Source organism: Notamacropus eugenii, chromosome 2 (assembly GCF_028372415.1).
Source record: "Notamacropus eugenii isolate mMacEug1 chromosome 2, mMacEug1.pri_v2, whole genome shotgun sequence".
In the NCBI taxonomy this organism is placed as follows: domain Eukaryota; kingdom Metazoa; phylum Chordata; class Mammalia; order Diprotodontia; family Macropodidae; genus Notamacropus; species Notamacropus eugenii.
The window spans coordinates 378,168,876-378,192,119 of NC_092873.1; the positions used below are offsets into that span (position 1 = coordinate 378,168,876).

Sequence of the window (23,244 nt, forward strand, 5' to 3'; positions counted from 1 at the left end):
GGATGGGTCTGGATGTGATGTGTTGGAGCTTTTGGGACTTGCCCTTGAGGTGTTTTGTTAGCAGCAAGAAGGGGTTGGACCAAACATAAAATGTTAACTTTTGTCTCCAATGGAAAAGACTAGTTACTGTGGCTTCTTCTCAGCTTTTCCTATTGTGTCTATGGTTCTACTGTTCACTGGCTTTTCTGAGAAGATACTCTGGTCCACACTTACTTTGTGACTCCATTTTCTAATCTTAAACTTTAGTTCATCTTTCCCTTTTCTCCTTGCCCTTTTTTTGGTGACAGTCTTGTTGCCTGTTAGACATCCATTTCCCCTGGTCTCTATATTTTTTCTGATCTGTCATTATTTTGATATGCTTGCCTGATAGTCTGAATGATCATTAGCTGTGCGGATCTAGAAAAGTTGCCTAATCTCTTTGAGCTTTGTTGTCCTTATCTGGAAGAGTCTTTCCCTACTGACAACAGGGCTGAGAATCCAGAGAGGACATGGAATGTGCTTTGTAGCTGTGAGGGGTTGTGCATATGTAGCATTCATGATTCTGTCCTTCATTCACCTTATCTCTCATAGAGATATAGCTCTTTCACATGTGTGTATGCAGTAGAGGAGAAAGGAAGCTAGCTTCTGTGAGACGTGGCTAGTTGGCAACCACCTGCAAGCAGATAACCCAGAGAGCAGTGATAAGGGAGGATCATTTCCAGAGTTGTGAAAGAGGGCATAGATTAGCAATGTAGTAGAAGAAAGCTGTACAGGATTTTAAGGGAGATGCCCTGGAGTCTTTTACTTTTTGCTCTGTGCCAGATAGTACATAGTCACCATCAGCACCCACTATAGTGCCTTCCACATTGTAGGCATTCAGGAAATTTTTCTGAACATGATTGTGGTTTTATGAGGGCCCGCTATGTGTTTAGAACAGTTGGGAATGTCAGAGAGATACAAAATTTGGTAGCTGGGAACGGGAGAAAGTATGGCAGGTAAATATTCCAAGTGGAAGGAATGGCATCTGTCTTCCTCACTGGTACCTAGAAATCATCAAGGAAAACCTCTACATGGTCTTTAGAAGCCCTAGTGTGAATAACTTTGGGAAAGAGCCAGAAGACCTGGGTTTTCATCCCAGCTTTACCATGAAGTAAAAATATGACACTACATAAGTTACTTTATATTACTGAGTTTTTACAGCTTTGAAAAGTCATCCCCAGGAAATACACAATTCCACATTGGCATGAGAGGTGAAGGGACCCATGTACATTTAGTCTTTCTTGGCACAGGAGACCTCTCAAAGTTCGGCCGTGGAGATGCCTCATCCCCAGCCCCAGCCACAACCCTGGCACAGCCCCAGCAGAATCAGACGCAGACTCACCACACCACACAGCAGACATTCCTGAACCCGGCGCTGCCTCCTGGCTACAGTTACACCAGCCTGCCATACTACACAGGGGTCCCGGGCCTCCCCAGCACCTTCCAGTATGGGCCTGCTGTATTCCCTGTGAGTACCTTGCCTTCATCATTCCCTGAAGGGCAGGTTTCCAGATCTGCATTCACTCACCCTGTCTCTTCCAGTACTACTGGCTTTCTTAGTTAGTGGGAAGGCATTCTTGATCCCAAAGCTTGGGGTGGGATCAGACAAGATAATGATTGTTTATCTCTATGTAGAATAAGTGAGTATATTCTCATCTAGAAATTATTTTTCACAAACATGTTACTAGTCTGATTTTCCCTCCCCCCATTTACCTTCACTTGACCATTCTTGACAACACTGGTAGGTTCTTAAGACTTTGATCCAGGTAGTAAAGTGAGCATCCCACATTCCTTAATTGAGTTCAGTTCCCCCATTGAATATACTCCTATGAGTTAGTACCATAGGACAAGGTCAGGACTATCTTCAGAGGTCACTGAGGCCCCATTCCCTTTCCCTTCCAGGTCGCTCCTACCTCTTCCAAGCAGCATGGTGTGAATGTCAGTGTGAACGCATCGGCCACCCCTTTCCAACAACCAAGTGGGTATGGATCTCATGGATACAACACTGGTAAGCCCAATTTGATCCCAGATGTCTTGATGTTCAAGGGGATTTGGCTGAGGGGGGCAGTCTTGGACGGGTCATGGTTAGGGTTGGAGAATCCTATGAAGAATAAATATAGGTGCTAGACATTGGGCAATTGGCCTTTAGTTATCCTTAGCCTCTGTTCAACACCACCAAGAAAGTTTGGCTTTGTGTTCTAGTGCCTACTTGCCTGCAGCTGGGCAATGCTCAGGGCATGTGTTGGCTGCCAGATAGCATGGCTGGCAGTCTTGGGAGCAGGGGGGCAGTGCTGCTGGGCAAAGGGACCCAAAATTTGGTTGAGATGATGTCAGTGGAGGCAAGTGGCAGTTTGTGTGGCACCAGTAAATTTGAAGGGGGATAGGTTCATTGTACCTAGGATCATGTCCTCAGGAGACTGTGTTGGCTCTGTGCTGTTTTCTTTATGTGCCTAGATTTTTCCTGTGGTTTCTATTCCTCAGATAAGGGAACATGGAGCTAAGTTTAGGGGTAGAGGGTGAAATAGTAATACAGTGAGAACTAGTGGGCAAGTGGGCTAGAGAAGTTGTATCTTCTGTGGTTCTTTCAATTGTATGGCCATTCTCTTTGCACAAACCTGGTTGCATGTCTCAGTGCTGGGGAGACAGCTCTTTAACAACTTATGTATTTGAGTTCAGCCATGAAGAAAGTAGATTACAGGGAGGTGGTGATGGTCCCTGAAGTAGATGTTGGGTTGGAAGACATTCTGCCTGACACCTGACTGATTTTCTAACTCCCTCAGAGATTCTGAATCAAGGGGAGGACCATTCAGTTTTATTCTTCCTTTTCAGCGACTTTGCAGGTTCAGTTGTGTATGGGAAGGAGAATGTTGCATTGGTGGGAGTGGGGTTTGCCTCCTTATGAGTCCTTTAGAGCCTTCAGCTCAGTCTCAGCTCCAGAATAATCTGGAGGCAGCAGCTTTTGTGCTCTCCCCTTCTCTTTGGGAACCAGGTGGGTAAACTATCCCAGATTTTTTAAGAATAGGGATGGGGCACATGGGTACCTCAGGAGCTGCTAGTGGGGTGGAGGTATGAAGGTGTAATGTGAATTGGATTAGTGTTGTGGATTTGGGCTGAGTATTTCTGGGAAGCCCCGTCGTTCCCCTCCTTACCAAAGTTCTAAGTCCATCTGTCCCCATTTGTTGAGCAGAGTCTCCGCCCCAAGCACCTCAGAGGTGTGACTTGGTGTAAGGAAGGTTATAAACCCTCTCCTTGACGTGACCTCATCCCTATCACCTAAACTTTAGCTCTAGATACTGACTGGGCCAGGGTCAGAAATGTGAAAGAGCAAGATACATGGGGTTTTGTGGTCCTGTCTGATTATAGAAAAACCAAGAGTGAGTGGGGGCAGCATTGCTACTCCTCCCTCTCTTCCCTTACCCAAGATTTTGGAGACCTGATGTGATTGGTTTCAGAAGCCCCATTCCCCCAACCCCATAGGGGATTCTGGTCATTCCCCCTCCCTCATCAACCTCTTAAATTCATTTATTTTTATGTATCTGATTCCTTTTAGGAAGAAAATATCCACCCCCTTACAAGCATTTCTGGACGGCTGAGAGCTAATTTGGCCCATGGCTGGGGGCTGTGTTTTGTGTGTGTGTGTGAATTTGCACTGAAGTCTTGTTTCAGAAACCAGACCACTGAGGAGAGCCTGCTGAGCTGAGGCCAAGGCCTTCGTGGCTTGGGGGAATGAGTTGGTGGATACCTTCTGGGCTTTTGAACCTGCCCCTCTCCCCTCCCTACCCCCGTGTGTCTGACCCTGTCTTAACCATTTCGAGTACAAGCGGTGCAGCGCCTCTGAAGCCGTAATGCACACACCCGCTGTCACTTTTGATTTCTGGAAGGCATGTAGTTTCAACTTGTAACAAATATTTGTAGTCTTCAATAAACTGTGGTATTTCTTTAGCTAACTCTGGCGTTCTTTCCGTGCATGTCTCTCTGGACAACAGGAGCTGTTATTGTGCTGTGGATATGGGGGATGGAAGGGTGGAAGGAAGATCTTGTCAGTCAAACCCCAGCACAGCCAGAGAAGCCACTGGTTAACTTTTTCATACATTGTGGCCTTCTCAGGAAGAGGGTAGTAGTCTCAGTTCCCAGTTTATTGATTATTGAGGAAAGCTAAATTTGTAGGGAACTCCTGATTTCCCAAGCTTAATCTCTGTTCACCTTTCCATTCGTTCCTCTCTTTGTCTCTATGCTAAGGCAAGGCATTTGGGGTAGCATTGAGGTACCCATGTTAAGAGAGGTAGATGGGGATCCAGAGCTTGGGAAAAGTTTTCAGTGACTTAACTGCTGTTCCTGCCTCTTGAAGACCAAAGTGCTGACTCGGATATAACTTTGTCATTAACAACCACCTAACTTATGTTTTGGTCTTTTTATGAATCCTCTCTAGTCAGACGTAGGGCAATCTACCTCTTTCCCTTGTTCAAGCACATGTGACTCTTTAGTGGTCCTCATGGATTTCTGGATATAACTAAGGGTTTGTGGGTAAGATTGTTTTTCAATGTCTTCTCCTTGGCTCCCATCCCAATCCAACTTGCACACAATCAGCCTTCTTTTTATGGAGTCATTTTGGGTTTGGAGCCAGACCCTTCTTTGGGAAGGGAGGATGTCAAATTCATTGAACATTCTCTTCTCCCCAATTTTCTGTTCTTGGCTAGCTTGAAACCTAGCTGTTTCCTCTACTTGGATCATTTTCAGACTACTGGACCCTTTAAATGATATAATATGGAGATCTACTCCATTTTCCCAGTCATAAGTACTTGAGGTACACCATACTAGGGGAGATATGTTCTTACTGTTTCTCCTGTTACAGCTTTTCACACTTGGTGTGATTATGTTCCTTTGGGGAGAATGACATCTGTAATCTAAGAGTATCTTCCCTAAAGAGCCCTTTAGTTGTTAACCTCAATTTCTTTCCCTATTTCATAGCTGTGAGACTGAGGGTTTTCCTCTTTCTCTGTCTCTCTGCCTCCCTCTCTCCCCAAAAAAGATATTTATCATGGGAAGCTGGAACTTATTCCCGGTGGCCTCTGATCAGAGCTAGACAAGGTGTTGGAGAGGACCCACCTTTCTCCCCACACACAAATGGAAAGCCTAGCCGTTCACTCTATTATGTCAGTGACCCCTGATTTCCCAAGGGGTCCCCAGCAGTATCAGCTAGCTGTCTCTAACAGTAAAGGCAAACCAGTGTTGCCTTTGGGTTTGCCTTCTAAAATTAACTCTTATCCCATCTAGCACCAATTCTACCCTCCTACACATTTCCTCTTAGGTTTAAGTCCTTCTAACTGGGTTCCTACCATACTTAGGAATCAGAAATTTTGTTTCCATTACAAATTTAGCTTAGAGAAACACCTAGGGCTTAAAGGAAACAAATGACAGTATTCTTTGTCCTTTTCCCTTTTACCTGTCTGTGGTGCCTTAAGATATAGAGTGGAGGCTACCCTGGGAATAGGGAAATATTTATCATCAGATGGGAGCTTCCTGCACCGGGTCTGGTCAGGACCTGTATGAGGGAGGGATTTTTCTGGCTAGGGTGCACCCACCTTTTCTATTGGGAAGGTCTCAGTTGGGTATACAGCCTCCATTTTGAGATGACTGGAAGCTAACAAGGTAGGCTTGAATGTAAAGAAGGGCTTGTATTCTTAGTCTGGAATGAGCACCTCAAGTGTTAAGGGGTAGGATATGATCTATGTGTAAGGATGATAGGTGGAGGGATCTTCCATTGTGTTTTGATGACTTTAGAAAATGGCTTGTATCCTTCTCTTGTTACCCTGGAACTGTAGCAGTAGGAGGGACTTCCTGTCAGGAAGATGTGAGACAAGATGTCTGACACAGGCAACTAAGATGATGGGACTCTGTAAATGGCATTTGAATTCTCTATTCCTTGTGGACAGTGGCTTCTGCGCCCATTGCCTACATGGTGATCTGTATGCCAGCCCTGTTTATGCCTCTAGCAGACACAAGGCCTCTGGGAAAATTGGTGTGAGTAAATTGAAACTGACCACTTCTGAGTGAGCATGGAAGTCAGGTAAGGGAGACTGGCTATAGACCTGAGTTGACCTCTTCTGTTTTGTCATTCACCTTGACATATGGCTCTGGAGCCCAGGAGTTCCCTTGGTACTTGGATAGAGGTATGGTGCCTGTTGAGGTAGACATAATTGGGATGGGAAGGTGGAAGGGTGAAATGATTTTAAATTAATTTAAAAGCTATTGGATTCCTGTTGGGATTTGGGACAGAGGGTCCTGGAGATTGTGTTAACTCTGGTTTGGATATAGGCTTCACTGGAAGCTGGATTGTCACCTTTTACCCATACTCAGAAACAAGCCTAATTCTTAGGGAGCCTTTGTATCATGGGCTCTTATTGGGACTGGACTGAAGCTTCCCATGCAGTGATCTAGTTGAAAGAGCCTCAGATACCATTAACTTGACTTCCTCTACTTCCCACCTTCACTGACTCAGGGACCAGGGGAAAAGGACAGTCAGCTATGTTAATCTTCCTATCTGTTTCTTCCTTTCTCAGGTGTATCAGTCACCTCCAGTAATACAGGCGTGCCAGATATTTCGGGTTCTGTGTACTCCAAAACTCAGGTAGGTCCCTTAGCTCATTCAGCAGATGTAGAGAAAGAGGAGATGGTGTGTTGTGATAATGGTGCAAAGTAGGTCTTGAGCTAGGTGTTGAGAGCTAAATTCTTGGATCAGAGCACTTGATCTTAAAAAAATCTCCATTTCTTCTCTAAAGGTTTATCATCTCTGTTCCTGCTTCTTTAGAATGGAACAGAAGAGTAGAAATGATATATAAAGATGAGGAGTAGCCAACTCGGAGTATCCTAAAACTGACTGGGATTGTCTTGGCCCTCATCCTCTCTGATTTTTGGCCCCTGTCATTCCTGAAATGGATGAGTACAGAAAGAGATGAGAAAGTAGGACCTTAGTAACTGAAGTAAGGCTTTCTAGATTATCCATGGATTTGGTTTCTTACTGTTTCCACATGATGGCAGCTAATTAAGAGTTTACTATAATTTACCAAGGATTTCAGGGAGATGTCCATTTGAAGACCTTCAGTATCCAAGAATTTTCAGACTACTACTCCATTTCTTCTAAGAACTCAAAGTAGTTCTGAATGCTATCTACCTTTATGCATAGCAGTGCTAAATTCAACCAGTGTCATTGGCACTTTTAGCCTGTAGTTACATTGTACAAGATAATGCAAGAATAAAAGAGAGTGGAAATTATGGCTCTTGCTCTGAGTTTTCAATCTAGTTCGATGAATTGCCAAGAGTGAAGAATGGTGTTAAAGGATAGGGAATCAGAAGTAGTCAGGAATGGCCCTGCTGATTCCATTGTGCTTTCCCCCATCCCTGAACAGCAGTCCTTTGAGAAACAAGGTTTTCATTCTGGAACTCCTGCTGCCTCCTTCAACTTGCCTTCAGCCCTGGGGAGTGGAGGGCCCATCAATCCGGCCACAGCCGCTGCCTATCCGCCAGCCCCTTTTATGCACATCCTGACCCCCCATCAGCAGCCACACTCCCAGATCCTCCATCACCATCTGCAGCAGGATGGCCAGGTAACACACCGTTCCCCTCTTGTCTTTCTTCCCCCACTGATCCTTTTCCCTACCACTCCTTAAAGCTGCCTCCCCCTTCCCTCTTCCCTTCCCTTTCCCCATCTATCCCCAGCGCCGGCCATGGGCACACAACACACACAGACACAAGCGTACACGACACAAGCGGCCGGCAAGGGAGTTGACAGAGAGGGGGCCAGGTTGGGGAGCTTTTTGCTCAGCCCGATAGGTACCTGGAGGGGGTTTGAGTCCCCTCCCTGTTGTGGCACACTTCATCCCCTATATTTTCCCAATAGCCCTGGACCATGCCCCACCCCTCCCCAATCCTGCCACTATAGCTTTCCCTTCTAACCATGGATTTCTATTGTCAAAGTTTGTCCCTTTATTTTCCATATATCCTGGTTCTGCCTCAGCTACCATATTTGCAGATGATTCTCTGTTGCCAGCGCCAGCAGGAGGAGCAGGTAATGAAACTCTCTGAATGATATAATTGTACCTACCCCCTGCCAGTCCCAAACCCCACATGCCACAGCCCTGGGGAAATCAAGGAGAAGAAAGATTGCGCGGCCACAAATCGGGATACACAGACACACATAGACACACTCACACACTTTGCTGGGCTCTCCGGCCTCCCCTTCCCTTCTCCTCCTCTCCTTTTCTCTCTTCCCAACTGTAGAAGGCACTTGGCTACTAGAGTGGATAGGGTTCTTGGGAAAGCATCTGAATCTTGGAAGCCTTAGACAAGTCTCCCCTCTCTACCCTGCTCAGTATATAGGGGTCCAGTGATATGATGGGGGGTGGAAGGGGTGTTATGGAACCCATTCTTTTAGTGCCCTATCTCCACAGCAGAAAGTAGTGCTCCCTTGTTTCTAAGGCAGTGCAAATAAGGAGTCACAGGGATCAAAATCAGTTTAACCCAGCTCTTTTGACCACTCATCTGAGAATCTTTTTCCAGATGAGTGGCCTTTTTGGTGAAGTGGAGGGTTAAGATGAAGAATGAGCAGAAACTGACTTAGTCCCTTAGATGAGCTCTGAAGGTATCTTGCCCTCTGCATTTTCTTGTCTTGAAATCAGAATTATGCTATTGCTGACCGAAGAGGGACTAGAACTTCCAAGGGTTCCATCGATTATGCAGACAACAACTTCTTTGGATTAAGGGCTTAAGGGAAAGTGTAGCCTTTGAGTGGTCTTTTGGCAGGAGGAGAAATGGAGGAACATGACAGTTCCCAGGCCTTCCCACCCAAAGGTCCCTGCTAATTGGCCTCCTTTCTCCTCCCTGTCCTCCCTCCCTCCCCCCCCAACCCCAACATCCCTTCCCCTGCAGACGGGCAGCGGGCAACGTAGCCAGACCAGCTCCATCCCGCAGAAGCCCCAGAGCAGCAAGTCTGCCTACAACAGCTACAGCTGGGGGGCCAACTGAGGCCCTGGCCCTCTTCACCTCCTTGGCCCCCCTACCTGCCGAGAGGGCCTCAGCCTGGCACCTAAGGAAACAGCTACAACACAAAAGCACGTGGAGTGGAGGGTCCTGCTGCCCCCCCGCAGCCTGCCCCAGGCCTCAGCTTCACTTCTGAAGGCCCTTTTCTTTCCTCTCCTACCTATCCTCTTGTATGTAATATAGGATTTGTATTTTTTTCCTTTCTCTTTTTTCTTCTCTCCCCACACTACCCCCGCATTCAAGATTATGAAACTCTTTGCTGTGGGCTCTGGCCTTCCTCTTCCTCTTCCTGCTCACCCTGGTGGTGGGAAGTGGCTGGGGGAGAGGACTCCAGATAGATATCATCAGCCTAACAGCCCTGTCTCCCTTTTTATTATTAGGAAAACAAAACAAAAAAAGTCATGAATATGAACAGATTTGTCAGATGAATTAGTTGAAGTGGTTTTTTTTTTTGTACTGTGTCCTCAAATTTAATGGATTAATGTGTCTTGTATATATAAAAAGAAAACCTCTACCTTCAGCCTCTGCCCATTCTTGCTTCGTCTAGGATGTCCTCAGTCTCCCTGATGACCAGCTGGGTGAATAAGTATTACTGTACCAACTGGGCCTCTACTAGCAGGCTCCGAAGGCAGTGGAATAAAATGAAATCTTCGCCCTTTAACAACTCCTAACCATGATGTGCCGGTGTCCCCTTCTTCCTGACACTGAGTCATTCGGCTCAATTCTCAGAAGCACTTCACCTTTAGTGTTAAACTAGGAAGTGAGAAGGGCAGTGGGGAGAAACTGGGTTGGAAACAATGTTTTCGCACAGTAAAGCAGTGGAACATGGGCTGATCTAAACATATTACTTGGGAAGCACCCAGGAGTGGGGTACACAACACTGGCAGAATCAGTTTGTGATTTTCTGGGAAGGGTCTTGTTTAGGTAGAAAGGAGTGGAAATACAGAGTACACTTTGGGCGGGGTGAACAATAAATCCATCCGACCCCTCCCCCTAGCCACCGCAACTCCAGCTTCCCTTTCCATCTCACCATCGTTCCCCCTTACTTCCACATCTGTGCTACCCTCGGGGCCCACGGAAAGCTAACCCCCTTGTGGCTACAAAATTTAATTAGGGAGGAGGATGGAGGAAGTCTGTCTTCGTGTCTCCATCTGCCTTGGTAAACACAGAATGCACCTTGAAGACATCTTGTCCATCTTGCTTTTAGACGTATCAGCCTGGCAAGAATCAATTTCAGAACGTCAGAGCCGACAGGCACCCTGGAGACCGTCACCTCGATCTCGAGGGTTTTACCCCGTGCTCCAACGTGGCCTGTCCTGTTCTGATTCAGCCTCTGCCAACCCCCAGAGCTGTTCTCTCGGCCCCACTGATGAGGCTTCCCTGCGCCTTCCAGCAGGAACTGTTGCCCTGTTTGTCCCAAGGGAAATCTGGGTTCGGCCCGCGTATCCTGGAGAGCTTTCGGGCTGCCAGAGCGGGCGGGGGTGGATGGAGCAGGGCGCCTCTAGCAGCTTTGTGCCCGAGGCCCTGCACTGTCTGGCTTAGGTTTCCTGACCAGACCGATCCCCAGCCCTCTTCCTTCCTGCCCGAGCTCTCAGCAACTCCAACCCGAGGGGTCCTGGGTTTCCTGTTGCACCGGCTACTCTGGCCTCCCCTCACACAACGCAGGCTTTCTGGGCTCTGTAGCATGGTGGGGCCGGGAGCATCAATCTAAAGGGGCAGGGTTGGGGGGCAGGAGCTGGGCTGCAGGACCTCCCCGGGAGCAGCCGGAGGGCAGGATCCGGAGATTCTGCTTCCACAGCCACCTGTCTCACGAAGCCCCCGGGGACCGAACCACGGATCTCCGCGGGAGTAAAACCGCTTCCTCCTCCACTTCGACCCGGATGTGCCCCTCCTCCGGCCCTCCTACAGTTCAGCCCGCTCCTTGGTCCTGCCCCCGCCGGCATCGCCGCTCCCTCCTTCCCACGAGCGGGCTCTTACGTTCGTTTTACGACAGTGTGACTACTTTTCCGTCAGTGTCGCAACTACCCTAGTAGCGCAGTCGGTCCGTCTGCCCTCCTCGCTTTCCGGCAGTACGGTCGTACTGCTCTCTCGCTTTTCGGCAGTGTGGCCGCATCGAAACCTCCCCTCTCCCTCGCCCTCTGCCCCCACAGTCCTAAGATAAGATCACTTTCCGGCAGTGTGGTGGATCCCCGCCGTCTGGTGCCCTTCCGGGCCTTGGGGTGCGGGCGGGTGGAGGGTTCGAGTCCCGCCTGAGGGATGAGCCTGTTCGACCTTTTCCGGGGCTTTTTCGGATTCTCGGGGCCTCAGAGGTGAGAGTGGGGCCCGGACGGTTAAAAAAATGGGGGGAGCCTTCGGAGGGGGACCCCGGCCCCTGACATCTCCCTCCTTCGCCCCCTGACTGTACGGTGCACCCGTCCAAACTGTCGCAACAGGTGGCGGGGGTGAGGAGAGACAGGGGAAGGGCTGTGTGTATGTCTAGATGTCAACAGTCTTCGCTCGCATGTTCACACGCACACACACGCACACACACACGCACACACACACGCCCCAAACCCAGCCTCCCCCGGGCTCCGGCCCGCTTAGGTGCCCTTTCGGTGTCCACGTCCTTGTGCTTCTCTCTCTGCCTCCCAGACCCAGGGACCCCTTCTTTGGAGGCATGACTAGAGAAGAGGATGAGGAGGACGAGGAGGACGAAGGAGGGGGCGGCGCGTGGGGCTCCAGGTTCGGCGGCCCTGGGGCCCCCGAGGACTTCACGTTTGGCTTTAGTTTCGGGCCTGGAGATGAGATGCGATTCCACGATAACTTTGGCTTTGATGAGCTGATTCGAGATTTCAACCGCATTTTCGGAGACATGGGGGCCTGGACCCTGCCCTCCCGCGCCCCCGGTGCGTGAAGCCCCGCACGCTGGGAGGCAGGAGACACGCTTCCTGCCCCCCCCCCCCCCCCCCCCCCCGGGCCCTGACGTGCCTTTGCCCTTTTGCAGAGCTCCCAGGCCCGGAGCGCCCAGACGGGAGGCGGAGGGAGGGCGAGACCATCCGGGACTCGATGCTCAAGTACCCAGATAGTCACCAGGCTAGGATTTTCAGCCGGGACTCGGAGAGCGGGCCAGGGCGTCCATCTCCCAAAGCGGGCCCGGACTGGGACTCCAAGAGGCCACTCCGTGGGGTGAGGCCCGTTCCCCTGGAAGAGCCACCAAACCTCGGGGATGTGGGAGAAATCCGGGGGACGCAGTTCCTCAGTGCAGGGAGCTCTTAGTCTAATGAGGAGACAGCGCACAGCTTCCAGGACGGATGGTCCAGCCCGGCTGCAAACGTAAGGGCATTAGTGCCGGGGCGCCAGGAGGCCAGACAGGAGCTGAGCTTGGCAGGGTGGAGAGTGATGAGCCTCGGGGAGGAACCCCCAGAAGGCAGAGAGGCCTCCGAGGCCTCCAGTCTGCAGACAAAGGGATGGGCCTTGTGCTTTGTCAAGGCCACAGGACGCGAGGGAGCAGAGCCAGACTTCAAACCCAGGTCCCCTGCTTTCACGTCCATTGCCCTTGTCACCATACACAGGGGGCCCCAAGGTAGCGAGGGTAGTTCAGGAAGCGGGGTGGGGCAGAGGATGGAGTTAGGGAGGTGACCAGAAGGGACCCCTTTCATCAGCTGTGGTTTCTTTTGCAGTTTGATGACATGTGGCCAGTGACTCCTGATGCTACAACCAGAGAGGACAAGGGTATGTGCCAGGGAAGGGGCAGGGCCACAAGGGGTCCTTGATTACCTTCTCAGACCCTTGCGCTCAAGTTCACTTCTTATCTCTGAACATTGCCAGCTTGCTTTCTGAGTATCTGATACCCCTCCACGACTTTTTTTAATGCCTCATCTCTTCTCACCCCCCCCTCCCCCCAAACCAGATCTTGATTCCCGGGTCTCACAGGAGGGCCTGGGTCAAGTCCTAGAGCCCCAGCCTAAATCATACTTCAGAAGCGTTTCCGTTACCAAAATAACTGGACCAGATGGGGTGAGCTAGATGGGGTGGGTTGGGGGTGGGAGGATCATGAAGGGCTGGGGTCCATGGAATATGTCATCTGTTCTGATCCTGAATATGTGGGATAACTGTTCCCACAGGTGGTAGAGGAGCGGCGCACCGTCATAGATAGTGAGGGCCACAAAGAAACCACAGTAACTCGTCGAGAAGCAGATGGCAGTTCTAGAGATGGTGAGTTGAAGAGAGAGGCAATGGTGAGACCATCCCTGAGCTACAGAGGTGAAAGGCCCTTGAAGGAGAAGCTGAGTTCTAATTCTCTTCCGTTTGCTCTCCTTAGTTCCAGTCTACACTATATCAGGCTATATCCTGTTCCCCTTTACCCTCTTGACCTCTCAATTAAATCCACTTAACATACCTTTATTAAATACCAATTACTGTGTTAAACCCTGGGGAGGTAAAGACAAAAATAAAACTATTCTGCCCTTAAGAGAGTTACATTCTAATTGGGGTAACCACATGTACACAGATAACTAAATAAAAGCACCCAGAGTTATTTCCTCAGAGAGAGAACTCAACCCAGCAAGGGGATCAACCCATGCAAAAGGACTGGAACTGGGGGGATGAAAGTTATTTTCCAGCAAACAGGCCAGTGCATCTAGAATTCAGGATCCTCAATCTGACACACTTCTGGTTCATTCCTTCCTGCCTGGATATTTAATTCTCCTCTAGATTCAGGTACCCCACAACATCCAGAGTTGGGGGACAGCTCCTCCATCCTGAATTCATTCCTAAGACGATGGTTCCGGTCTTGGTAGCCCAAGATGACTTCATGGAGGACTGCATCCCTCCCCTCCTTGGCCTGCTCATTACCATCTAGGGTTCCTGACATCACCAGCTGGCTCAGCTGATCTTCCTGCCACAATGAGGGTATGGGGGAGGAGGGGTAGGAAATGTGACAGGTAAAGAAAGAGGTACTCTTCATTTCCTCTCCCCCTTGTCACCGCCCAAATAAAATCTTTATTTATGCTACTGCCTCAGTCTCTTGGTGTGTCCAGCTCCCTGTAGGGCCCATCTGGGCCTTTTGATTCTCTTTGATCTGCCCCCACCTCAGAATGAATGAGAATCAAGTATAAATATTCTTGTATTCCTGTACTTGAATCAAGTATTAATGTTCCTAGTGAGGAACATTCCTCACTAAGAAATAAAGTTACTAGCATAAAAGTTTTTTTTAAATCACAGCAGTTCTAACCTAGTACATTTAGTAAAAAGTAATGGACGTTATCAAATGCTGGCTATTTGAGAGGGCCTGCAGAGGAGACCAGGGACTTAAAGAGAGGTTAAGGAGGCAGTTTATTCAATCTTTTCTGTTTCAGTGTTCACATAGGATCATAGGCTCAGAGGGCTTTGGAGGTCATTGGACTAACATCTTCATTTTTTAATTTTTGTTCTCTAAACTTAAATACTACATACACATAGCAGATCATGAAAAGGAATCTCTGTGAAATCCTAAATCTCCATTTCATACTGCTGGCATTTTTTTAAAAAGTATAGAACAAAGTCTAACATCTAACTTCAAAACTGCCCTTCTTTGTTCTGTTTTGACTGGCCCTCTTTTTCTTTTGCATTCCTAAAGCTAACTTTCTCCTCTTCCCTCCCTAATTAACAAGAAGGAAAAACAAAACCCTTGAAAGAAACAAGCATGGTCAAGCAAAATGAGTTCACCTGGTGAGTGCCTAGGTCCACAAATATTTATCTGTTTCTTCACTTATGTCCAACAGCTCTCCATCAGGAATCAAATAACATACTTCATCTGTAAGTCCTCTGAACACATTGCATTGTGTGTTCTTGCGTCAGAGTTCTTTTCTTTACAATATTTCCTTGTATAAATTGGTTTCCTAGTTCAAATCACTTCACTCTGCATCAGTTCATGGTACCTAGGATTTTCTGAATTGCCTCTTTTATTATTTCTTACTGTACAATAACATTCCCATGGGTTCACATATCACAACTGGTTCATCCATGCCACAGTTGTTTAGGAGGCAATTTAAGGTACCCCTTTAGACTCTAGTTCATTGTTTCCTTCCCTGTTTTACTTTTCTTTTTAAGGTTAGAAGTTTGTTTTGCTTATAGCTATTCCCTCTCAAGTATTTTTCTTCTTCTTTATTTTTTCTTTCCCTTCCCTCCTCACCCCTCCCAAGATGGCTACCATTAGACATAAGTAGATTTGTGTGTGTATATATTTATATATACGTTTATATGTAAAATTATCCTATACATCTGTTCATCAGTTCTTTCTCTAGATGCAAATAGTGTTTTTCTTCATGTCTTATTTTTAATTTGTGTATTTATAATAGTTCAATGACTTAGTATTCATAATAGTCAAATGACTTAGTCAAAGTCTTTCTCAAGTGTTAAACACTTTCCTATCCCTTCTTTTTTCCCTGTTGAATTTGATGTATTTCTATACCAAACTGTGTGTATATTTTAACCCTCCTTTTTTCCATTTCAGATAGAAATGAGAGATGATACACAGTTCATCTTTTTCTTCCTTTATGTTCGTATATTCTCCTGCACCCCAGACATGCAAAATAGGAAGTCCTACCCCCTTTTTCCTCCTTTCTACACTTATTTTACCCTTTCTACATTTGTTTTACCCTTCTTTAAGCCCTCAAAACAGAACTAAACCTTTTTGAAGACCTGTTTTTATTTTATTCCCTCAAAGCCCTTTGGAGACATTAAATTTCTTTTTTAATAGTATTTTTTCCAATTACATATAAAGATAGTTTTCAACATTCAGTTATGTAAGATTTTGAGTTCCAAATTTTTCCTCCCCCCCTCTCCCCAAGACAGCAAGTAATCTGATATAGGTTATACATGCACTGTCATGTTAAACATATTTCCACATTAGTCATGTTGTGAAAGAAGAATCAGAACAAAAGGGAAAAACCATGAGAAAGAAAAAACAAAAAAACAAGTAAAAATAGTATGCTTCTATCTGCATTCAGACTCCATGGTTCTTTTTCTGGATGTGGTTAGCATTTTCCATCACAAGGAAGACATTAAATTTTTTCCGGGATACTTTTTTTCTATAAGCATGTTAGTACTGCATCATCCTGTAGGTCCTTCCAATTGTTCAAATAAGTTTTCCTTTCTATGTTTCTCTGGACTTTCATGTCTATATTTTAGTTTTTACTCAACTTTTTTATTTTCATCAGAAATGCTTAAAAGTCCTGTAATCCTTAAATGGTCCAATTTCCCCCTGTAGGATTATGTTCAGTTTTGTGAAGTTAAATTATTCTTGGTTGTAAATCTATCTCTTTTGCTTTTTGAAATATTGTATGCCAAAGTCTGTCCTTTATGGTAGAGGTTTCCAGGTCTTGAGTGATTGATTACCTGTGGTCTCTTGGTACTTGAACTACTTCTTCTGCATGTTTTTGGTATTTTTTCTTTGATGGGAGCTTCTGATCTTGGCTATGACATTTCTTGGATTTCTTTGGGAATTTCAAGAAGTGATTGGTGAATTCTGTCTTCACTTTGTCCAGTAGTTCTAGGAAATTTTCATTTATGTCTTGAAGTATAGTGACTGAAGTTTAAAAAAATGATTTTTCAGCTAACCCAATGATTCTTTTTTTCTAAAAATTATTTTTACAAGCATTAATTTCCCACCCATTGCCTCTCCTCCATTTGAACAATTAAAACAACAAAAATAAAAGCCTTATAACATATATAGTCCAGCAAAACAAATTTCCAGAGCCTATGTCCAAAATATGTGACTCTGCACTTTAATTCTAATACCTCTTTGGTAGGAGGTGAGTATAGTATTTCATCTTCAGTCCTTTAAGTTCAACAATTCTTAAATTATCTTTCCTTGACTTTTCCAGGTCAGTTGTTTTCATGTCAGATATTTTATACTTTCTTTGATGTTTTTAATATTTCAATTTTCTAACATTTCTTGCTGTGTTGTAGAGTAACTGATTTCTGTTTGGTCTGTTCTAGTTTTCAGAGAGTCCATTTCTTGGGTAAGGTTTACTATTCTCTCTTCTAAATTATTCTTGCAATTTTTTTCTCTAGAGCTTTAAATTCATTTTTTCTTATTCATTGTTTCATTTCTTCTAAGTATTCATGTAGTCCTTGTGGAAAATCTATTATTTTTTCGTTTGAGTTTGCAATTGTTACAAAGTTGTCATTCTCTTTTGGAGGACTCTTTAGATTTGTAATAATTTTTTAATACTGGTCAGTGTTTTTAAAAAATTTATTCATCTCTCCAGTTTTTAGTTCCTGAATTGGACCTTTATCCTAGGGCCAGGCACCATCCCTTGCTGCACTTTGGGCTTGGTCCTATTTAATCTTGCCCTAGGTTTCCTGGGTTCTTGTGCTGGCTTTCACTTCCCAGGAACAAGTATAACCAAAGGTTAGGTGCCTCCTGAGTTTTTGAAATTCAGAGCACCAGATCTTGAAGTCTTCTCTGGCATCTCAGGATAAAGTGCTAGGGAAGTCAGAGCCCCACTTTGAGTGTCCCCTTGCCTTTCTGGATGTTGCGACTGGGTTTTTGCACCTGGGCTTCTAAGACCTTCATTGTGGGGCTTTCTGACCACCTTGAGGTTTTGCCAGGGGAGCCCTCTGCTTTTGGCCTCAAAGACCACAAATGGCCGTGGGCCTTTCTGGTCCCAGTGGGAAGTTATTCTGTGCTGACTCTGGCAGACTTTTTTTGCAGTTTTGGGATGGGAAAAGTCACGGTCATTCCTCACTGGATTTCTTGGTGATTATTTAGACTGGCTTAAGATTCAGGGCTTTACTGGAATAGACATTTGGGAGCTGGGCAGTCTGCCTCTCCTACAGGCAGCCATCTTTTACATAAAGGGAAATATAGGTGGAGAGATGACTTGTTCAGGGTTATGCTGGGAACGTAGCTACGATTTGAACCCAAGTTTAACTTCAAACTAATTTATTTTTCACAGTAACATACGTCCTTTTAAATAAGGCAATTAGTATTAAAAATGGAGGGACATACTGGGTAAAGAATTAGGGGAGAGACAAGCTTTAAGAGGGAAAAATCACATATAAGAGCCAGAGTGGAATGTAGAAGAGAAAAGAAACCATAAGAGAATCCCAATAATATTGCCCCAGTTTCCCATCTCTATCAGAACTGCTTTGAATTCAGTAAAACCTAGAATCAATTTCCTTTATCTATCACTTGTTATTACGTTTGAATTGTTAGGACTAACTCATGACTTCTTAAAAAAGTCAGTGAGGGATGGGGGACAGTCTCCCCACAAGTGTATAGTTACCATCAGTATCATTCAGTAGTCATGCAGAATTGGAAATTGGCCTCATTTTCTTATCTAATAAGTGGAAATAATGCCTACCCCCTTTCCTGCATAGGCATATGATCAGGATGTAATTGGCTAATTAACATGTGAGGAAAGTGCTTTGTCACTGAAAGGCTGTATGTAAGATGATGTAAAATCTTGTTATTTTTACTAGGTGAAAATGAGGTTGGAAGGAATGTGAGGGCAAGCTTTATTTCCAGGGGGCTGCCCATTAGGCGAATTCTTTGGCCCTGGCAATCCGTAAAATAAAAACAAAATGGTCCTCAGTCTTCTGCAGACACTCCTCAAACTTCTACAGAGACAGTGGCAGATTGAATGTATGAATGAATGTGTTTGTTAAACAGTATGTGCAAGCATTGGCAGAGCAGAAAAGTGGTGGAAAATGTGGCAGAGAGTGCTTAGAATTAGGTAGTTTTTAGACTGTCTATAAACATTAACTTGGAAGTTGGCACTCTACATGCGAGATTCTTGTCCTATGTATGACCAGTGAGTACCTATGCTGCTGAAGGAGCTGAATCATAGCTATCTTTACATTCTTGGTGTAATTCAAGCCAGAAAAAAAGCAAAAAAGACTAGTTCACAGGGGTACTTTGGAAAGGCAAGGAAAAAAAGGAAAGGAAGAAAGAAAAAGGAGTTGATTTTATACCCAGAGGCAACAAGAACTATTTTATGAAATTTAGCTACTTGGCATTATAGTGCTTATGAAAAATGTTACAAAAAGATGACTATGAAAATAATTGCAATTTAAACATCAGCATTGGTTGCAGAGGATGAAGAGATAAAGACATTTTACAAAGAACTTACTGATACCCAACAAATTAAATCAATACATACCTTGAAATCTGATGATGTAATGTGTAAAATTGGGAATAGTTGAGGAATACAATGGAAAGTCAGTCGGGAAGGAATATAAGTCAATGACTTGTACGTTACGCAGACAATTCATGAATTTATGTCGTGAATAATTTTTTAAGAAAATGATTGGTAAGCACTAGATATAGTGAGCTTTAATGCTATCACAAAAAATGAAAAGGATTACATTTTATCAGACAATGAAAGATATTGATAAGGAGTCATAGGATCATAGACTTAGAGCTAGAAGGGAATTTCGAGGCTACTTTACGCAATGCTCTCATTTTACAGGTGAGGTCCACAGTCACAGAAGTAGAAAGTAGTAAAGGCAGGATTTGGACCCAAGTCTTCTGCCTCAACATTCAACATTTTTTCCATTCTGATATGAAGTCATTATTAAATCAGTTAAGTATGTACAACCAAACCACCAACTTGTCAGGCAAAGGTCAGAATTAGTAAAAAGATAGAAAGATTGATGGAATAATAAAATTGAGAAAAAGATACGGCACATATTTAGAACAACTCAATCATGAATTGTTTAAACTACTGATAATGAAAAGGTAGAAGGTATGTTAACACCATTCATAATAATTTTATATAGAAGTTTAACTGATGTAAATTGATTGTTATAACAAGGAGATAAAAAGAGCCTTACAAGCACTTGTTAAACACAGCAAACACCTAACTCACATCCCAAGAAGAGATGGTGATCTAAAGCGATGCAAAATTAGAATATAATCTCATTTGTTTTATGATTAAGCTGATAGATGATGATGAGCAGTATTACCTAATAAAGCAGAAAAGCAATCCAGGATAAGGTTTTTTAAAAAAGCTTACCAAGCTATTCAAGTAAGCAAAGTTATTCTACTTGCATTTAATTATGAAAATGGAAAGAGAGCAGAAAAACAAGAAAAATGGAAAAGATCTGCAGAGAGTTTAAATTTTTCTCTTATAGTACTCAATGGTCCCAAAGCACTTATATAAAAAGGAATTGATCAATGAGAACCCAGTTTGGGGGGAGCATGTGAAATGGAGCAAAGCCATAATGTGGCTCAATGGATAGAGCACTGGGTCTGAAATCAAGGAAGACCTGAGTTTAAATCTAGTCTTAAGACATTTCCTAACTCTGTGACCCTGGGCAAGTTACTTAACCTATATCTGCCTCAATTTTCTCAAGTATAAAATGAGAATAATAATAAAAGTCTCTCAGGATTGTTGTAAGGATTAAGTGAGATAATATTTGTAAAGTGCTTTAGCACAGTGCCTAGCACATAGTAGGTACTTAATAAATACTTTAAAAAAACTCAAGAGCACAGTTCTAGATGTGCTTATAGAGGAAATAGAAATTTCACTAAAAAGAACAAAGACAGGAAAAGCAGTTGAATTGGACCTTGGAGAGTACTGTGTTGGAGGTAACATAATCATGAAGGTGAGCTCCTTGAGAGCAGGGGCTATCTTTTACCCTTCTTTGTTTCATCAGTGCTTAGCATAGCGTGTAGCACGCAGTAGGTGCTTAAATGCTTGTTGACTGACTTACTATTAAGGGATTAATTCACAAAGTACCTGGAGAGGAAAACACTAAATGTCTGGTGGGGAAAGATCTCATAATGAAAAAAAGCAACTGAGAAAATGTCTAAATATTTATATTCCTATTTATTAAAAGTCTTTATAAGACTTTTGTACACATGCATCAGGAGCTTTAAAAATACACTATTTTTAGATTCAGAGTTGGCACGGGTAACTTTAAGATGTCATCTTAATACACAAGACATGTAACAAACTAGTAAAAGGGTAGATTTTAAAGACAACTTTTGGAAAGATACAGAGATCCCACAATCTATGCTAATAGTTCATTAGAAGAATTATATACAAACATTTAAGTCTCCCTTACATTTAAATCTTTTTCTTGCTGAAGTTCTCCTTCATTAGAGGCTAAATCCTTACTTTAAAACAAACAAGCAGGCAAAAACCCAAACAACAACCCAAAGCTCTCTTCTTCTGGAAGAGATATGAAATTATTCTTTAAATTCTTGTTCATACTAATTATCCTTGGCCTCTTTTATAATCCTTTTCCTTTTCCTTTCCTTTTAAACAATTCTTTTCCTGTCTTTATCAATTGCCTTGTATCCATCTATTAATGAACAAGCAATAAATTGGATATATTATGCTACTAATGACCCTAATTTTGCATGCCATATCCCTGATAACACATTCCAGTATCTTAGCTATTTTTTTATAAAGATTTTCAAGTTTTTCTTATATCTCTTTCTGTTGTTCATTCATCGCTTTGGCTTTCACAGTTTGGTGATGTACTTGTGATTTACAGTTTGGTGATTACATATACTTGTTATGTCTACTCTTGAAAATTTTATATTTAATGACTTCTTTGATTTCTAAAAATTAATTTCACTTCCTATTTGTTCCTATCTGCTAAAACCTAAGGGTTTTAGCAATTTCATGTGTCTTTACACTTAAAAATTTTCCCAATTCTCCTGAAATCTAGACTACTAATAAACATAAGCATAAAAATTTAGTCCCAAAATCCTACCTATTTTCTGCGTCTCTAGGTTGACACCAAGTCACTGGTTACCCTTGCTTATGTCTATGTATCCTTGTTTAGTATGACAGAGCCATGGGCCCATGGAACAATGTCTTTAGCCTGAAACAAAGGCAGGCAATGTTGGTGATTACCTGGGAGATGCAAATTGTTTTTTGCCTGGCATCATATTTTTCTCAGAGCAGCTGGTAGTACATAGTGCACACAGCACCAGACCTGGACTTCCTGAGCTAGTCACTTTACTCTGTTTGCCTTAGTTTTCTCTTCTGTCAAACAACCTGGAGAAGGAAATGGCCAATCATTCTAGTATCTCTGGCAATAAAACCATATTGAAATAGGGTCATGAAGAGTCAGACATAACTGAACAAGAATATATTTTTGTTGCTAGTGGTTGGTCATTTCCAAGTTAGTTTAAGGACAGCACCAACTAGATGAAGTTTTAAAAGCTGAAAAAAGGATTTGACAAAAGCAATTAGGTAGCAATTGTTTTTTTTTTTTTATATGTTTCTTTTTCTTCATTTCACAGTGTACCTTTCAACAGATGTGGATTTCCAAATGAGAGTATGAGGGAGGAAAACAATGGGGGGAAAGGAAACAGTTTTGAAGCCAGTTCTGAAAATAAATCAAAACAGAAAAGGTTCCCCTATAATCTCTTTTGTTTCATAGCTTTAGTATACTCAGGCACAAAAAATGAACATCTCTTGTAAGCTATTTATACATTTTTGCATACTTCAATTTCCACTTAAATTTTAAAGCCTGGTCATATAACTTAAAATGAGTTTTGTAAAGCACTAACTCCTATAGACATTTTATAATTTTGTTTAAATATCTATTATTTCTAAATAGTTTCATTAAACTGGTTTCAACTTTGATTACTATACTGATTTTCAAGTGATTGGTAGAAAAGATTTTTATTGACCAGTCAGTCAAATAGCCTATATCTTTACTTCATTCTTGCAAAACCAAATAGTTGTTGTTTAGTTGTTTTCATTCATGTCTAACTCTTCATGACCCCATTTGGGGTTTTCTTGGCAAAGATACTGGAGTGGTTTGCCATTTTCTTCTCCAGGTCATTTGACAAATGAAGAAATGGAGGCAGGGTGAAGTGACTTGCCCAGGGTCCCATAGCTAGTAAGTATCTAAGGCTGGAGTTGAACTTAGGTCCTTCGGACTTCATGCTAAACTAAACAGCAAAAGATTTTTATCCACTATAAGAAAGAACTATTTGGTTGCTATATTAAAGTCAACAAAAATTGCAGTGATTTGCTGCTTCTAACTATCAAAACTCCTTAAATTAATCCCGTAATTCTATATTCCTGTCTAGGTTAGGTCAACTTTATAGAGCTAGCAGGATGAAATTAAGAGGTACTTAGAAACTAGAATAAAATTTAAGATTTAGTTATGAACACTGAAAAGCATAACCATCTGGCAGAATTAGGAAGGGATATTCAAACCTCATAAGATTGAGAAAATTTTTTAAAAATAAAG

The 23,244-nt window shown here is 43.6% G+C and overlaps 2 protein-coding genes across 26 annotated transcripts in view; both read left to right on the forward strand.

Annotated features, from left to right (window-relative positions):
- UBAP2L (ubiquitin associated protein 2 like) overlaps positions 1-9,725 on the forward strand; it is a 44,035-nt gene extending 34,310 nt beyond the window's left edge. For 6 of the 23 annotated variants that reach the window (XM_072647072.1, XM_072647071.1, XM_072647078.1 and 3 more), the window contains 6 exons: positions 1,269-1,486; positions 1,921-2,026; positions 6,579-6,646; positions 7,425-7,622; positions 8,033-8,083; positions 8,944-9,574. In XM_072647072.1, coding sequence (XP_072503173.1) covers positions 1,269-1,486; positions 1,921-2,026; positions 6,579-6,646; positions 7,425-7,622; positions 8,033-8,083; positions 8,944-9,039 — 737 coding nt within the window. In that variant the 3' untranslated portion in view covers positions 9,040-9,574. Of the gene's footprint in view, positions 1-1,268; positions 1,487-1,920; positions 2,027-2,847; positions 3,008-3,568; positions 3,966-6,578; positions 6,647-7,424; positions 7,623-8,032; positions 8,084-8,943; positions 9,575-9,601 lie in introns of those variants that run through there. The other 17 variants (XM_072647077.1, XM_072647087.1, XM_072647079.1 and 14 more) reach the window with 9 other exon arrangements.
- Positions 9,726-11,133: 1,408 nt separating this feature from the next.
- On the forward strand, positions 11,134-14,046 carry HAX1 (HCLS1 associated protein X-1). Of its 3 annotated transcripts, XM_072647095.1 has the most exons (7): positions 11,134-11,363; positions 11,686-11,939; positions 12,038-12,219; positions 12,714-12,765; positions 12,944-13,050; positions 13,158-13,248; positions 13,747-14,046. In XM_072647095.1, the coding sequence occupies exons 1-7, from the start codon at positions 11,311-11,313 to the stop codon at positions 13,830-13,832; spliced, it is 825 nt and encodes a 274-aa protein (XP_072503196.1). In that variant the 5' UTR covers positions 11,134-11,310; the 3' UTR covers positions 13,833-14,046. The 3 variants fall into 3 exon arrangements, 2 of the variants coding, with proteins under 2 accessions (XP_072503196.1, XP_072503195.1); XR_011975325.1 differs by lacking the exon at positions 11,134-11,363 and having other exon boundaries at positions 11,415-11,939; positions 12,038-12,366; XM_072647094.1 differs by lacking the exon at positions 11,134-11,363 and having other exon boundaries at positions 11,428-11,939.
- The last annotated feature ends 9,198 nt before the right edge of the window (positions 14,047-23,244 follow it).

Bases quoted from the DNA above. Each gene is read 5' to 3' on its own strand.
- HAX1 (XM_072647094.1), top strand. From the start codon at position 11,534: ATGTCAACAGTCTTCGCTCGCATGTTCACACGCACACACACGCACACA. The intron at 12,766-12,943 runs GTATGTGCCAGG...CCCCCAAACCAG, and splicing joins TACAACCAGAGAGGACAAGG to ATCTTGATTCCCGGGTCTCA. The intron at 13,249-13,746 runs GTGAGTTGAAGA...ATTCTCCTCTAG, and splicing joins AGATGGCAGTTCTAGAGATG to ATTCAGGTACCCCACAACAT.